Genomic DNA, 18,115 nt, shown 5'->3' on the forward strand with positions numbered 1-18,115 from the left:
CAGGACCAACTGAAAGAGTCTTGACATGGAGGAGACAGAACATGACAAGAGGAAACAGAATGCACCAAAGAAAGCTCAAAAAGGGATCCCAAATGCATGCCAGTTCACCAAGCAAACCAAAGGAAAATAAAGAGAGGTAACACCATGCAACGTGCTAGCGGTTTATACACCTGGTGGCACATTAGTCCGGCCACACCATCTATTAAGCGATTATAGATCAGTTGTGGCCACATAAAGTGGGAAATGAACGCTCCATGCAACCCGATAAATTGCAGAAAAATGACAAGCCAAAAAAGAAAACCAAAAAAGAAAACCAAAGACAACGGAGGGGGGTCGGGGGTCATTGGGGTCAGTGTTGGGATACAGAAACGCAGTGAGTGGGGGGGGGGTTGAGGGTGGGGGAGAGGATGGGAGGGGGCGGACGGTTGCATGCTGAAATGAAGCCCCGCCATTTTCTGTCTGGCATGGGGGCCAATCATACCTGAGGGGGGATCCGATGAGGGAGGCGGGAGGGGTGGGGTTACTCCCCGCGTTGTGGCGCCGCCGCACGGCCTGCCGACGGAACGTGCTACGCTCACGCCGGAATGTTACGGCCTCCTCGCTGCCGGGCGCTGCTGTGGTGTCGAGAGAGAGGGCTGTAGTGCTGGAACTGTCCACCGCATCCATGGTACAGTGGTATGGTACAGTGACCAACTCATGGCTTCTCTTACAAAACAAGTTCATCTACAAGCTTATAACAAACAGAATTGTGCAATACTGATCACATATACCAGTGGTAGTCCAAGTGTGGGGCAGGCCCCACTAGTGGGGAATAGAGACATGACCGGTTGGGCGCGACCAACAGGAGGACATGTGTCTTTTGTGCCTATCTATGTCAAGCCTAATGCCTATCTTTTTTGACAAGGAAGACCATGCATTCAAAACAAAATAGCCACACAAACATAGGAGTCATAAACAGGCCTATATATACAAACAACACCAGATCCAGGGGACTGAGACAGGGAATGTAACATGGAACCAAAATGTGAAAATAACATTTTAACATTACTATAGTAATATTTGAATGTTACCATTGACCATTTTACTGGGCTGATGGGGCTTGGAAATTTGTAAAAAGACGTAAAAAGTTTGAGAACCCCATACCCATACTATACAGAATCATTTCTCTCTTTTTGGTAATGAGATGAACATCCTTACTAAGGCTGTAGGACTTCAACATTTCCACGTGATGGAAATACAGATCTAATGCCCCAAATTCTTGTCAGGGTGTACAAAAACCAAGGACCGGATTTTCACCTTAAGATTACCGTCAGAAAACCTTTCTGAAGCCTGAGAGTTCTGGTAATGTAACATCCAAACCTTGACATAAGAATGTGAAACTGTAGCCTTACTGCACAATCCAAGGTCCATATTTCAATCAATAACCATTCACTGCAACCATAATGGAATGTCATGAATGTCCATTTCTCCCGTAACAAAATATCAAGTCACCTGCTGTAATACACATTTTTTTCTAGACATGATTAATATGATATTCTGATCCGACAAGCCCTGGGCTTTACTAACTTAACAGACTGCTAATGGTATCCCCTCCTGAATGTGGTGTCTTTTTGAGAGATTAGATGTCTGCCAAGGGGTGTGGATGAGCTTGTGAAATATGATATGAATTATCAGTCTACAGATGTCAATCAGGTTAGTGACCAGCCAATCAGGTTACTGACCAGCCAAAGTCCAGAATGGTAACAATCAGTATTTTGCTCAAGACTCAAGACAGCCCTCTTCTTTGACTCCTTGATATGCATCAAGCTTTAAATCACAAATGTATGAAACGATTTTTCATCAACTATTTGCTAAAAGGTAGCATCACCTAAAATGACTCAACAGACTTCCAGTAGAGGAGTGCCAAACAACACCGTTAATCCTGGCTGTTGATCACTAAGCATCCCACTCCCCTTCCCAACAAAAAGACCCAAACAAACAGTCACATCCAACCAAGATAGTGATGGTGACGTGTGTGTGTGTGTGCGTGTGTTGGGGTTGTTTGTGTGTGTATTGGGGGGGTTGATGATGACGTGTGTGTTGGAGTTGTTTATTTACCTGAACCCCCCCAACACAAACACACTCCTTGGATTTCCTAAAGGCAATCCTTAAAAACTCAACACACGTGAATGTCTATTATTTTTCATGAGCTCGTTCAGCAGATGTCTTTATCCAAACTCAAGATCTTGGGAGAAATTAGACATTGAAAAAATTGTTTAATCAACCCCGTGGCAATGTCTCTTACTACTAAACCAACAATCATCCCAGCGCTAATTAGGCTCCATAGTCACTCCATCCCCAGTTCCATTTGGAATAATATTTGCATTCTTAGCTTTATTAAAGTCTCTCCTGATCCCTCTTGCCAAGAGCACAAATAAATCTTTGGGGGTGTGGGGAGTGGGTGTGGGGTTGGCAGCAGCTCTTGCCAGCAGTACAAAGAAAAACACTGCCACACAAACTGTACCCGCTGCGTGCACAGGGCCGGGCGTGCCAACTCCGACGGGCATCTCCTGCCACGTCTCAGCCGCGAGCCAAGCGAGGGCAGCAGAGTCGAGCGCTGAGGCTAGAGTGAGGAGGAAACGCTCGACAAACCGATCTATTAACAAACACCCCGTCCGACACGCAACCACAGCGCCAGGAGAGAAGCGCTTAGAGCTTTATTATCGGACCAGCGAACCCCAGCCACCAGCCAAGAGCCCAGAGCCCATGTGCCAAAGTGCATTACCGCAGGAGGTGGGGGTATGGGGGAAGGAGTCATACGTCAAGCCATTAGCGTTTCCTTACTGAACCATGCCAGGGAGATGAGATCACAGGCTGGCACTGCCAGGGCAGAGAGAAGGGGGTTGAGGGGGTTACATGGGCGGTGGAGTCTGGCGCTGGAGGGGCATCTGTGCCCAGCCCTACCTTGGGGAAAGCAGCTGGGCACCAGAGCCCTTGACACGGCACAGCACAGCACAGCAACTATATGTGGCGATGGCCCTGGAGGAGAGGACTGGGAGGGGTTTGATATTTGGGCCTGTGCTGGGAAAGCCACTTCAACCAGAGGACTCACTGGTGGAATTCCCAGTTCCCAGGTCCCAGTAAGAGCATGCATAGCTTAAAATGTACTGCTGAGGTGGAGGCTTTTCTCAGTGACTCATTTAAAGAAAATTTGCCAGGCAAGGCAAACAAGTTGGCTAAATCCCATCAATCTACAAGGTAAACAATTGTAAGGGTCTTTTTCACAGCTGATAGCACGCAGTTGTATCACTCTAGTGGCCAATACAATACTATCACAAATAAAAACTATTACAATACAGTGACTCAGTAAGTCCAAGGGTTTGATGTGGCTCATGTCCACAGTTAGTCACCCAACATTAGGAGGCAACATCAGAAAAGTGCAGGATGTGACAGTACACACCACCTCTACACAGACCCCAGACCAGTAAACAGAGTACCTCTACACAGACCCCAGAACAGTAAACACCACCTCTACACAGACTGCAGAACAGTAAACAGACACCTCTACACAGACCCCAGAACAGTAAACAGCACCTCTACACAGACCCCAGAACAGTAAACAGCATCTCTACACAGACCACAGTGGGCCACAGGGGAACAGCACCTCTACACAGATTCCAACTGATTGAGCACAAAAACAATCGAGAGTGCAACCCCTTCCTACTGCAACTACATAAGTCCTCCTGCGGAGAACATAGAAGTGGTAGTGCTGGTGCTAGTGGTCTGGTCTTACTGGGATGGCAACAGTGCCAGTTCTTTGCCCTTCTCACAAAGCTTTGAGTTCTATGAGAACCATCTTCTCCATCTATATAAGACTGATTCAACTGATTCATCTATATAAGACTGATTCGTCATTCACAGGGCTTAAAGCAATAGAAATGTCTGTGCTTGAAGTTGCCAGACATTTATGAGGACGCCTATTTTCAAATCTTAAGCATACCAGCTCAAGGCTGAATTCAGGCAAGGTGCCTGAACACTTTAAGGCCTGCATTCATTGGTTCATTCTTTCAGTAGCATAACCTGTCAATGGCTATGAAATGTTGGAGCCTTGGCATGTGCAAAGTGTGTGCTCATAATGGGTGTGGCACACAACTCTTCTATGAGTGTCATGGTGTACAATAAATTGATTATTCGGTGCTATTTCAAAAAACTGTTAAAGCTTATTAGGTAACTTATGTCATGGCACTCCATAATCTGTTTAAATCATCACCAACATTGACTGATTGTCATGTGCATATGGACTACACTGTGTGTATGCATGTGTGCTAGTATGATTGAACTTATGTGTGTGTGACTGTCCTGTGTCTTCTGTGTGTGTGCGTGTATGTGTCTGACTGTCCTGTGTCCTCAATGTGTGTGTGTGTGTGTGTGTGTGTGTGTGTGTGTGGACTCACCCCTGATGGCGGCCTCGAGGCCCTCCACTCCGACAAGGGTGTGTGGGGGAAGGCTGTTGCGGGAGCGCGTGACGGACTCCAGCTGTGAGGCCCGACCCATGAGGCTCACCGCGTCCAGCACCTCCCCTTCCTTGGCCTCCAGGTCTGATTTGGAGGTGGTGAGGGGCCGCGGGCCCCCGGCGCCGCAGGGGGCCCCCAACCGCTGGGGCTCGTTGAGCTCGTTAAGCTCGTTGAGCTCGTTAAGGCAGGCGGCGGCCGTACCGCTGTCCAGGCTGAGCACGCGGGCGTGCGTCTTGGCGCTGCCCGTGCTGGGAGTCCGTCGGGAGGCACGTCGCTTGCCCGCCCGCTCCCGTTCTCGTTCTCTCTCGCGGCCGGCGATGCCGGTGGCGGACTCGCCGGCGAAAACATCGCCGAGTTTGCCGTGCGGCCGTGCGTGCCGGGCCTTCAGCGCGGCATAGCGTCCCTCGGGAGAGGCGCGGGCCGAGCGGGACGTGCGCGAGGAGGACGAGGACGAGTCGGTGCTCAGCTGGTGGGACGAGTGCAGACTGGAGCCGCAGCTCAGCTCGCTCTGGTCACTCGAATCCTCCTCTCCGCCCGCCCCGAGCCCCGCGCCGTTCCCCGCGGCCCCCTCCCCGGCGTCCCCTCCACCGCTGAAGACGGCGCTGTGGGGCTTGGCCAGTCCACGCAGGTTGGCGTAGTCACGGTGGCGGCTGGCGTCAAAGCTGCTGGCCCGCTTCTTGCTGCCGTGGCGTCGGGGCCGGCTGCCCGGAGCGCCGCTGCTGCTGTGGCTCCGGCTGGCGGCCGAGGAGGCGGTGGAGGTCGCCCCCCGCTGGGCCGCTGGCCGCTGCTGCCGGTTGTCGCCGGCGTCCTCGTCCTGCTCAGCTCTGCCCACGGAATCCTGGGTGCCAGCTGCTCCGTCGGCGCTGGTCCTGGCGCCCACTGCCGTGCCAGGCTCGTCCTGCTGGCAGCCGCAGGAGGGCGAGACGGTGCTCTCCGGAGGAGGAGGCGGCGCCAGTGGCGGACGAGGAGTCTGTGTCGGCGGTGTTGTTGCCGTCAGCCGCCGGCGTACTGCCGCGGACGAGCTGGTTGGCGTGTGGGTTCTTGTTGGCTTCGCCCGACGCCGATGCCAGGCTGGCTAGGTTCCGCGAGCTGGAGCTGCCGCTGCCCAGGCTGCTGGTGCGCCCGTGGCCATGCACGTGACCGTGTCCGTCGGTGGTGGTGGTGGTGGTGGCGGCGGCGGCCGCCAGGGAGAGCAGGCTCTCCACGTGCGTGGAGCTAGTGCGCTCGCTGTGGAAGCTGCTGACCGTGCTGTTGCTGTCGCGCTCCGTGCCGCTGCAGTAGCTCTCGGTGGAGCCGCTGCTGCGCGTGCTCAGACTCCGCAGGCTGTCGGCGCTGCGCTTGCTGCCCGACGAGCACGCGCACCCGCAAGCCCCGTCGCCGCCCCGGTACAGTCCGCTCGGGCCCGGCCCCGACGACACGCCCTCGCCAGCCTCGCGGGACACCGAGCGGGCCAGCCAGCGCCGGTCCTGGTGCCGGCAGCAGTCCGACACGCGCGAGGTGGACGGCACCGCAACCGCCGACAGGTCCACCTCCCCTCCTCCCCCTAGCCCCGTCGCTCGGGCCACGCCCACCCGAACGCCCCCCTCCATCTCCCGAACCGGGTCCAGCCCCCCTCGGTGAGTAGGTGGGTACAGCCCAAACGGGTCGGGCAGGGAGGCGTCCGGCGCCAGGAAGGCTGAGCCGGCCGAGCTGGACGTCCGGGGGAGCCGGGGCCGCGAATCCTTCCGAAACGACTGGGAGGACACGGACGGAGGGTGGTGGTGTTGGTGCGGGTGCTGATGGTGGTGGTGGTGGTGGTGATGGTGAGCGTGGGGATGTGAGGTGGCCAGCTCCGTGTCGCAGGACGACAGTGACTGGGAGAAGGGGTGGCGCGAGGTGGCACTGGAAGGGTCGGACGAGACGTCGCGGACCAGGTCGGCCGGACACAGGGACGTGGAGGGCTGCATGGAAGAGAAGGAGCCGTTGGAGACCAGGCAGTACATCTTTGGGTCCGACATCAGATCTGAGAGAGATTGAGAGAAAGAGAGGGGAGAGGGAAGGAGACAGTGAGAGAGAGAGAGTGAAAAATGGAAAGATGGAAGAATCGTTAGGAACAAGAGCAGAGACTCAGAAGAACAAACATTAAAAGATCTGCATAGAAAGAGAGATCAATGACCTTCATTCATACATCACAGCCTGTTAGGCCACAAGCTGCTTTTGAACGGAAAATACTACAAAAAAGTCTGATATTGGTAAAGACAAGAACATCCAGTTCCATTCCAAACTAATTGCCAGCAGGCCATTTCAAAGCATCCCTTGGACTGGCCTTGCTCTCTGCAGTGCTCAGTGCTGTTGGAGGTGATAAACGAGCACATTACTCTGCTCCTTAGGCAGAGAGAGACTCTAACAGACAGGACTGCTGGGGTTGCATACGCTCGCGTATCACCGCATTAAGCGTCACAGTGGATTACTGTGGAGTTGCCCGATACCAGAGGTCATTGAAAGAGAAGTAAAGAGTTCAAAAAAAGAAAGGTGGGAATCACATGAGGATGGTGTGAAGGTAGAAAACAGACAGACAGGCAGACAGACAAGCTGGAAGACAGGCAGGCAGGCTGGAAGAATGATAATCAGATAAACTAGACTGGGGAAACAGATGGACTACAGAAAACTGGAAGAGCAAGACAGGCACCAGAGCTAGTGAGCGGAGCTGAGCGGTGCGAATATCCCGCTCCTCGCTCAGGTGGCTGTTCACTCGGCCTCAAATTCACGTCAGGCCACTCCGCTCAATTTTGCTCCCCGCTCCACTTCAAAATCCTCCCGCTCCAGTGAAATCGCTTCACGCTCGCTCCAATTTAAAGGAGGGAGAAATAATCTACAAGCCTAATAATCTACAATTGTCACCTTAGAAAACTTAAATCCCAAAGAACTAAGAGCAACAGCAATGTCACTCATAGAACATGTATTGTAAAAGATAGCCTAATGCACCAACACCAACAGTGCAACAACGAACATGCTTGCCAACGTCAATAAGCCTAAAACTAAAGGGATACGTGGGATTAATTGCCTAAATAATACAGGTTTAGCATCCGAGTTTACTTCAGCCTTACTTAAAGCACAGGCTATTCAAATTGCTCACGTTTTTCTTTGCTCTCCTAGCACACTCATGTTTCCGCGAAATGTGTCTTCTTAAAAGGTGCCATGTGTAAAAATTGAGGTAAAAATATCCAAAAAATGAGCTACACGCATCAAAAGAATGAGAAGAAATAAGGGCGATGGTGTCATTAAAAAAAATTACAAGGTATAGTGCTGCAGAGATATCAACCTAAATTAGCATGCTAAATTACTAGCCACAGCCCGACAGGTGTCATAATACCAGTTTCGGCCATGGGAGGCAGTATGCGGGCAACATAACAGCCAGCCAAACTGCAATACACGTGTCTCGGTTGTTACTCTAGGGTAGACCAACTCACTTTCTGGAGGTATACTGCCCCGTCTTTTATGGAATGTGGAGTATGAATTGATTTTTTGGCGGACATTACACATGGCACCTTTAAATTCCAAAATAAATCTCACTGGAACAGTGTCACCACATAGTTGTTCTTGCTCTACATTGTTAGTATCTAGTTGTTTTGTAGGAATAGTAGCCTACGCTTGTAAGCCCTATGACTTTCAGTTTCCTTTCTAAAATATTTAGCGACTTCATCCCCAACAAACTTACTGTAACGTTGGCATGCTGGACTAGTCCTATGTGCTACGGACTCTGGGACAATGCATTCTGGGATACGGGGGAGAACTCTGGGGGTTGTTTGTGTGTGTTAATGCCTTTATTTACTGTTATAATGTCCGTGTTTTAGTGTTACCCTTTTAGGTCTTCCTCGTGTGTGATCCTTTTTGTGTGGGGGGCTGCGTCCACCCCTGTATGTGTAATGTGTGTGTTTGACACGACTAGTGTGCGCTGTTTTCGTAATCTGTAGGCAATTCTCTCCCCTGATTCTGAATGCTAGCCTTTAAAGCTTATCTTGATCAAAGCTCTGGCTATGCCTAAACTGTTACAATTATGGTCAATATGTTTGTTTTGAGTTGTAGCGGTCTTGGATACACTACGAAGACGTGAATTCAGGGTGGATTTGAGCATGCCTCACACTCGTGGCGTGAGCGGTATCGGAGCGAAAATGGAGCGGGACAGAGCGGCCGCTCCGGCCTCTGAATAAAAAAGCGCTCCAGCAAAATTCCATCCGCTCCTCGCTCGCGCTCCGCTCACTAGATCTGACAGGCACACAGACAGAGAGACTTCGACAAATAAAGACTGACAATGTAGAAGAAGGGGGGGGGGGGCTACCTGTGTGTGTGTGTGTGTGTGTGTGTCTGTGTGTGTTTACCTTGGTCTTGACTGCAGCTCTGAGCCAGACTGAAGCTGATATCATCTGAGATCTTCCCTACAGAGAGGGAGGCAGGAGGAGATGAGATGAGATGAGAGAGAAAAGGGGTGGTGTGAGATTTTTTCCCCCTCAATTTATGTTTTTTTTAACTGGACGGACCAGTAGAGAGCAGGCTCTTAATTATAAAGAACGCCTGGCAAGGGTTAGTACGCCTCTCTGGGGCAAAGGCAGCTCAAGAAGAGAACAGAGAGAGAACAGAGAGAGAAAGAGAGAGAGAGAGAGATAGAGATAGAGAAAGAAAGAGAGAAAGAAAGAGAAAGAGATAGAGATGAGATAGAGAAAGGAAAAAGAAAGAAAGGAAAGAAATCATGACTTGCAGGGAGATTTTTCTCTCCTTCCTTCACACTTCTCCTTTCAGCAGCCCCACACTCGTCCTTTTCCATCTCTCCATCGCTCTCACTCATCCTTTCCATCTCTCCATCGCTCTCCTCCGACTCCCCCCAACTGTATACTACTGTCTACACTGCACTATATTTCTTGTCCTGTCTATGCACCACTATACTTTGTATATCACATTGCACTTTTTTTGCACTTCTGGTTAGACGCAAACTGCATTTTGTTGTCTTTGTACTTGTACTCTGCACAATGACAATAAAGTTGAATCTAATCTAATCTAAAAGGAAATGAGGACATGCCTGTGAAGCACTTATGAAGCCCTGAATGAAAAAGGAAACTGCTGTTTCCCCTTTTGATACAAAAAAAAAACAGACCAAGGACCATAGCAGGCTAAAGTACAAATTATCCAGTAAGCGTGTCTGGGGTGATTTGTCTGACTAGCCTTTTCTGGAACAATCTTCCTCAGCCTGGCCTGGCCAGACAGGGCCGTGTCCCAGCAGGCCTGTGTCTCATTAGGCCTCACAAAGTGGCTCAAGCTATAAAGTTCCCCAAACATTGAGGCCTGGACTGCCTAAAGGGAAGCAATCACCTGTGCACACACGCACGTGCACACACACAAACACAGACACTCACACAAAAACTCTCTTACCACCTCTCGGTCTCGCTCACTCATACACACAGACACAGGCATGGCCAGCTGTGGACACAGAATGACAGAGAGACACACACACATGTATGCACAAACCCCCTCTCTCCCTCTCCACTTGTCCCTCACTCCTCACTCACTCACACACAAATTTACACCAACACACACATCAAGGCACACAGGCAGACACACATCTACACACACACACACAACAGTCCTGGCTTCTCCACTGCACCACACACAGAGTTCTTCCGACACACTGCTGCTTAAGACACCCCCCACCCCCTCCCCCAACCTCTGATTCACGCTGCTGTCAGAGCAACTGCCTTTCACTGAGAGTGGAGGTCAGAGAAGTGCTGCGTCACCGCTGTCCTCATGTGCATGGAACAGAGCGGGGGGAGGACAACACACACACACACACACACACACACACAAGTTTCATCCTGAGAATGCATAAAGTCATGTTTTTATGCAGTGGGGGGATGCACGCAAACACACACACACACACACAAACACAGGAATACACACATCCAGTATATGTACACACACACACACACACATAAACATAATATACACACACATTAGGGGTGGAACGGTACATGTATTCGTATTGAACCGAAACGGTACGGGCGTCACGGTTCGTTGCATGAATTTACACAGAGAATACACGGTATAAAAATAAATAAAACTCGTGTGCGAATTCCGTGTGTCACACACTCGTGCGAGCATCCAGAGTGTCAGATTGAATTTACGAATGCACCCCTAATCTGTAGCCCCGCCTTATCTCTGAAGCACAGAGTTGGCTCCTAGGTACAGTATACAGTTTTTTGTCAGGTCGACGTTCGAGTCAGTCAGATAGCAGCACTAAGGACGAATATGGCGAGTGATGGCGACCCACAAGAGTTCCCGCTGGTCTCTTTAAGATCGGTCAGTTACAGTAGTACAGGCGAGAGAGTGGTGTTGTTGTTCAGCAGTTGTCGGGTATGTGAGTGGAAATACATCGAAGCAATCACCCAGATGTACCAATCACTGGAATGAGATAAAAAAAACTTCTCCCTACAGTGCTTCATCAGCCTTTAGATACACAAAGGGCCAAAACCTATGGCTTAAAATTATTTTTTTAATGACGTAAAGCGATGTAAACCGGGTGGTGATTACCTTTATGTTAGGGTAACTTGTGTTGTGCTCTTACTTAAATGAAGAGCTGGCAGTAAGTGTTAAGTGTCAACGCTAACCAGGCTAAAAAACAAACCATGCTACGGTAAGTAACGTCGAAGGGTAAAGTGACCTCTAGTTGTAGGCTAGTCCGTTTATGAAACAAAAGGACAATTTCATTTTTTTAAGAAAGAAGGCAAAATAGTGTGACATTTTCACAGTTAGTAGATTATTACTGTATACACTAGGGTGCATCATCCGCCTCACTTTTTAAAAAAAATGAAAATCAATCTGTCCCTAGAATAATTTTGTTCCATTAACCAAATAAAACTTCCATGAGAAATTTTATTGATGTTTAGCCTCTGAAGTTTCCAACTAAAGACATCCATAAAGCTAGGCTGTAAATATCCTTTTTTCTTAAATAACGCCAAAAATAATGGGTTTAGCCCTATAATGTCAATGGAAGTTTAATATAAATATGGACTTTTCGCATCATTTGGTGTGAGTTCTGTGTCTCTACCTTTATTACTTCCTGAGATATGGCAGTAGTGTACATTTTCGGGGAAGATGCAATAAAAAAAATGCCTTTGCCAGGCATTTTCAATAAACAACATGAAAGTAAACTATCAATCATGGGTTTTGCCAGTACCAAATTTGAAGGCTGGAAAACAATATACTGTATGTGGTCAGCTAATGCCTTATCGAATGAACCAAATGAGGCCTGGCGGTCATTTTTCATAGACTCCAGAAATAACAAGTCCTCTTTGTTCTTCACCAAGCTTTCAGCGTTCTCTGGCCACAGAGCAAAAGTCTTGTCAGTTTTTCTCCATCTTCTGAAGTTTCTCCAGTGTAGATGGGCTGGTCCGTCGTTTCAGTGGGATAGCTCAGAGTTTGGCATTTTCATCCAAATCAATGCCATTCATGCCATTTGGGGGCAGCCGTAGCCTACTGGTTAGGGCTTTGGGCTTGTAACCGAAGGGTGCCCACATCCACGGCTGAAGTGCCCTTGAGCAAGGCACCTAATCCCTCACTGCTTCCCGAGCGCCGCTGTAGCAGGCATCTCACTGCGTCGGGAGTAGTGTGTGCTTCAACTCACTGTGTGTTCACTGTGTGTGGAGTGTGTTTCACTAATTCACGGATTGGGATAAATGCAGAGACCAAATTTCCCTCACGGGATCAAAAGAGTATATATACTTATACTTAAAAGTTTGATGATTTTTTCACAGGCTTTCCTTTCTGATTTCAAAGGAATGTTGGTTTATAAAAGCTGGACACCGGTCTGGGACCACACAATATTTGCCGATTCCCACTTTGTCCTGTTTTCAGATGAACCATCCGAAAGATACCACACGAAGCAACTGAGAATTTGGCTACAGTTTGGAAGACGGGATCCAGTGATAATCGAGTCATCCTGAACAAGGCCACTGCCCAAACCAAATATCCAAGACGATTGTCTTATAGACAGAGTACATTTTGAAGACTGTGGATTAGCATTACTAATACACTTTCCATTAGAAGCCATGTTGCAAGAAAGTTCATGTAATCCTGTGTGATACAACTACTACTCTACACTAAACAAAATAGTCCCACGCATGTAGCCTATATCTGATTTGGAATTATGAGATTTATTTATTATAACACCTTTATAACACCATAGCAACAACAGTTAAAGTAAATGATTAATGACAAGTGTTACAATACACATTAAGGTGTTTTTCATCAAATAACATATTCAAAATATATATATATATAAAAAAAAAAAAAGTTTTTCTGAGAAAAATCACCAAAATATGCATGACAACATAAAGAAACCCAATGTTTATCCAATGAGCTGTGTGCTTTATGCCCTTAATACAGTTATTATTCAAATAACTACTGGCTAAAAAATTGATAATAGTGAAATAATGTGAAATATACCCAATAGTCCCCCACACACTGTATTGCGAGGTGATTTCCTGAATTTGGCAACAATTTCGACCATTCATAAAGGTTGATGGTGGGCCACCTAAATATTATCCAATTTACTTCAAAATGTTTTTTCGCTTATTGGAACATAATAAGCATAGGGACAGATCATTTGCATATGTCAATGCGGATGATGCACCCTAGTATACACACTGAAAAATATTGAGGCAAACTGTAGACCCTTCCAGCAACCAAACACGGATGTTGAAGGTCTCGCCTAAGTGAATTTTTTAAAAATGATTCTATGCAATTTGGACTTTCATAAATAAGAGATGCTGTAGGCCTATTTTCAGTTTTTAATAGCTGATTGTTTCATTTTGTTTACAAGTTACAGATGGAGTCTGGAGATGATGTGGGGCACTTGTTTACTGTTACATCTTACTTTACACACTTCAGGCTGTTGCAGCTAGCTCAGGGGAGATACTGTATGACACTAGGTGGTACAGCCTGAGACATGCACAATAAGAAAATATGTGTATATATTCACCCAACAGAGCTGATAATAATGACATGATTTTGACATTGGTACGATGGTATGAGTATGTGTACTATTTAGGCAGCTTGCTATAAAATGGCTTCATCATCAGTAGCCATGCAAACATATCTGTCTGTCTGTGAGAGAGAGAGAGAGAAAGAAAGGAAGGAAGAAAAAAGAAAGAAAAAAGCAAGAAAGAGAGAAAGCAAGAAAGAGTGAGTGTGTGTACGAGAGAGAGAGAGAGAGAGAGAGAGAGAGTGTGTGTGTGTGTGTGTGTGTGTGTGTGTGTGTGTGAGTGAGTGTGTGAGAGTGAGAGTGTGTGTGTGTGTGTGTGTGTGTGTGTGTGTGTGTGTGTGTGCTTGGATAGAGGGTTCTCACCTTTGGCTGTGGCTGGTCCCCCGTGGGCTGACACAATCTAAAACACACAGATCATGAGGAGAGAGGAGAGAAGAGAGGAGAGAGGGGGAGGAGGGAAAGAAGGATGGAGAGAAAGCAAGAGATTAAATTGGAGGATAAAAATAACACAGATGTCAATATGAGACCACCAACCCCAAATGGAACCGATGGGCTTCACAGGGACAAATCAAGCTGGGAGATCTCCGAGATAAGGCTGTGTGTGTGTGTATGTGTGTGTGTGTGTGTGTTCATAAATGTATGATTATTGAGTGACAAACATATGTGTATGTATAAGGATAAGTGAAGAGTGTGTCAGTGTGTGTGTGTGTGTGTGTGTGTGTGTTTGAGTTAGTTAAACTAAATGTGACACGTGACACTGTGAGTTGTTATAAACTGCTAATGTGAGGGAGTGTGTATGCGTAAGTTTGACAGGGAGTGTAGATGTGTGTAAACGTGAGTGTGTGTGTGTAGTAAACAGTTCTCTCCAGTGACTCATCTCTGACTATACTGGCTGCAAAAGGCTGTGGGTACACTGACAGAAGGAGCCAGCGACACACACATAATCACGTTTACACACACACACACACACACACACACAGTAACACATCTTGCTCAGGCCTGAGAGAGAACTGGCACTTCCATACCACACATGGTTATGCACGTAAACAAACACACACACACACACAAATCCTCTCTCTTTCTCCCTCTCTCACACACACAGATCTTCCGACACATACATACACACACACACACACACACACACACACACACACACAAGGGAGCATCTGTAGCAGCTCATTCAGTACTAAGACACGTTGTTCATTTTCTCACTAAGACACACACACAAACACCACATTTACACAGAGGGCCATTGTTGATCTGTTCGAACACCCATGCACACACAAGGCAAACACATGCACACAAACAGATGCAGCTAATTTATACTGACTGAGGAGCGTTGTTCATCATCACACACACACTCACATTGTCACACACACTCACACTCACTTTCACACACACACACACACACACACACTCACTTTCACACACACACACACACACACACACACACACACAATGAAGCATATATTTTCTGCAGGTCACTCCAGCTGAGAAACTGGCCTGTTGTTTTTGTGTGTGCAGCTCAGCTTGAGCTGAAGGGTTCTGTTAACTGGGTGACCATGAGGTCTTATTTCAGTTGGACATTACTGAGCTTGTATTGTGCTGCACTGGAGTAAGGTAAAGGGGGTTGGGGTAAGGGCTAAAAATAGAAGGTGTGTGTTTGTGTAAGTGTGTGTGCTGCAAAGGTGTGTGAGTGCAGGTGCTATGAGTACAGAGGTACAACAGCAAAAAGGTGTGAGAGAAGGTGCTGCTGCTGTGTGTGTGTGTAACACGTATGTGTGTGTGTGTAGCGTGTGTGTGTGTGTGTGTGTGTGTAGCACGTGTGTGTGTGTCTGTGTGTGTGGCGACATGGCCGCGTGCAACATGGTCGCCCTGGAGTGTGTCGGGGCTATCTGCACATCTGCACAAGGGCAGTCGTGGCCTACTGGTTAGCGCTTCGGACTTGTAACCAGAGGGTTGCCAGTTCGAGCCCCGACCAGCAGGCACGGCTGAAGTGCCCTTGAGCAAGGCACCTAACCCCTCACTGCTCCCCCCAGCTGTTGTTGTTGCAGGCAGCTCACTGGGATTAGTGTGTGCTTCACCTCACTGTGTGTTCACTGTGTGCTGAGTGTGTTTCACTAATTCACGGATTGGGATAAATGCAGAGACCAAATTTCCCTCAGGGGATCAAGAGTATTTATACTTATACTTATGATTTTCCATAAATAACACCCGTTGTAACTGCCAGTGTTAATGCAGGGAAGTGTATTCAGATATGGCTGACTTTTACTTGCAATGCCTTTCAGATCCAAATAAAAGCATTCAAGTGTGTGTGTAACAAATGTATGTGTGTATGTGTGTAACACATGCATATGTGTGTGTATGTGTGTGTGTGTGTGTGTAACACATGTATGTATGTGTGTGTGTGTGTGTGTGTGTAACACATGTATGTGTGTGTGTGTGTGTGTGTGTGTGTGTGTGTGTGTGTGTGTCTGTCTGTAACACATGTATGTGTGTATGTGTGTGTAGTGGTGTTTGGTTGGCTTCTGCGCACAGCACAGTGACCTAGAACACGACACCCCAGAGAACCGACATATTAGAAACATCAGACAGAGGTGGGAGTGGGAGGGGGTGGTGGTGGAACAGCCATCAGGTGTGTGTGTGTGTGTGTGTGTGTGTGTATCCATATATTTGCTTGTGTGTGTGTGTGTGTATGTGGGGTACATTTGTTTGTCAGTGAGTGATTGAGAGAAAAGGCCAGTAGGATCTGTTCTCTGTAAACATCGTTTTGCGCTCTTACAATCTTTACCTCTCTCTCTCACTCAATTCAATTAAAAAAAATGCTTTATTGGCATGACAAGTTCACTCATATTGCCAAAGCAGTTTTATTAAATCTAAACATACACACATACATATCAATAGATTTTCATAAGAATAAAATAAATAGATAAAAGTAAAATAAAATGCAGTGTGTGTGTGTGTGTGTGTGTGTGTGCACATGTCCATATAGATCACTCATTGTCCCTCAGATTGCGGCATGTTGATACATATTGGGCAGCAAGATATGCCCTATCTAGGGATGTAACGATTACCGGTATAATGGTAAACCGCGATAAAAATGTTGACGATAATAATTACCGTTTTCATTTCAAACATCATGATTATCACTGTTGATTACCGCGGTGTGGAAACCGCGTGTTTAATCCTTCCACGCTTCATCCGCGCCTGCTTTTGACATACAGTAGGCCTGGTACAATGGAACAAAACTGGTACCCTACTGATTCTGTTGTCTAATTGATGGTTTTAACTACTTTTAACTTCGGATTAGGCTACACCTGATTTCAAAAGGCGGAACTTTTTCACCGCAAAATGTGCACTGTATCATGTAGCCACTCTGCGTCTTTTTATGTTCACATCCACATTAAATCCATTCCACTTATCAGGAGAATACAGTAGCCTAAAGTTTTTATTTTGAACGCTTACTTTGGTCTTACTCATTGCATCCAAATAACAAAAATAGCAAACTCCGAGTTATGGTAGGGTAAGTTAAGCTATTAGCACATAGACAATTAAACATGAAGAAAAAAGTGAACGGGACACTTTTTGAAACTATATCAGTTTGTGTAGACCTATCAGTGCTTTCTGAACATATTGAACACACTTTTAGAAATACCATGATAATACCGAAAACCATTTTGGTGTATAGTGGTGTGCAGATGTGCAGATAGCCCCGACATACTCCAGGGCGACCATGTTGCACGCGGCCATGTCGCGCACACACACACACACACACACACACACACGTGCTACACACACACACACACACGTGCTACACACACACACATACGTGTTACACACACACACACATACGTGTTACACACACACACACAGCAGCAGCACCTTCTCTCACACCTTTTTGCTGTTGTACCTCTGTACTCATAGCACCTGCACTCACACACCTTTGCAGCACACACACACACACACCTTCTATTTTTAGCCCTTACCCCAACCCCCTTTACCTTACTCCAGTGCAGCACAATAAATTTTCATACCGTTACATCCCTAGCCCTATCTCCTAGTATCTTTGATACATCATCTTTTTGAATTTCTGAATTGAATTTATTGAAGAAAATGCTTCTTGTGTGGATATACATTGTAAGAGGAAGTGCATCTCTGTCTCAACCAGAGGTTCCGCTAGGAAAAAATGGTGCCGGTCAAAGTGACCGGCAGAGGTTCGTTTTCCGGACATTTTGATGATATGCCGGTCAAATATCCTATTATCGCTTCTTAATTACCTAGTCAAGTTGAGGAAAACTGGAGACAGGCTATGTAGCTTAAATAATGACATAATCAGGCTGAATAGAATGCAACATGTTCATTAGCCTCACTTACGTAAACATGCCTAACAAGATCTAGCCAGTATCTATGTTTTCAAGGACAGCAAAAGTCCGCTTCGTTCATTGTTTTAAAAAGGCTACATTGTTTGTTGCTGCTACCCACGTTATCTCCAGTGGTGGTTCCACTTGTTTAACTTGCACAGAATGGGCTCACACACACCCAAGAATGCTATGCCTCCACACCACTACCCCCTAAGGCTATGCCTCTTTATTTGATAACAATAAATTAATAA

At 47.1% G+C, this 18,115-nt stretch overlaps 1 protein-coding gene across 1 annotated transcript in view; it reads right to left on the reverse strand.

Annotated features, from left to right (window-relative positions):
* The window catches only part of pcnx1 (pecanex 1), a 66,934-nt gene that overhangs the window by 40,322 nt on the left and 8,497 nt on the right, over nucleotides 1–18,115 (reverse strand). The window contains 5 exon segments of the mRNA XM_048228360.1: nucleotides 482–614; nucleotides 4,434–5,320; nucleotides 5,322–6,495; nucleotides 8,852–8,908; nucleotides 13,867–13,903. Coding sequence (XP_048084317.1) covers nucleotides 482–614; nucleotides 4,434–5,320; nucleotides 5,322–6,495; nucleotides 8,852–8,908; nucleotides 13,867–13,903 — 2,288 coding nt within the window.

The sequence above is a fragment of the Alosa alosa genome, chromosome 19 (assembly GCF_017589495.1).
Source record: "Alosa alosa isolate M-15738 ecotype Scorff River chromosome 19, AALO_Geno_1.1, whole genome shotgun sequence".
Taxonomy (NCBI): Eukaryota; Metazoa; Chordata; class Actinopteri; order Clupeiformes; family Clupeidae; genus Alosa; species Alosa alosa.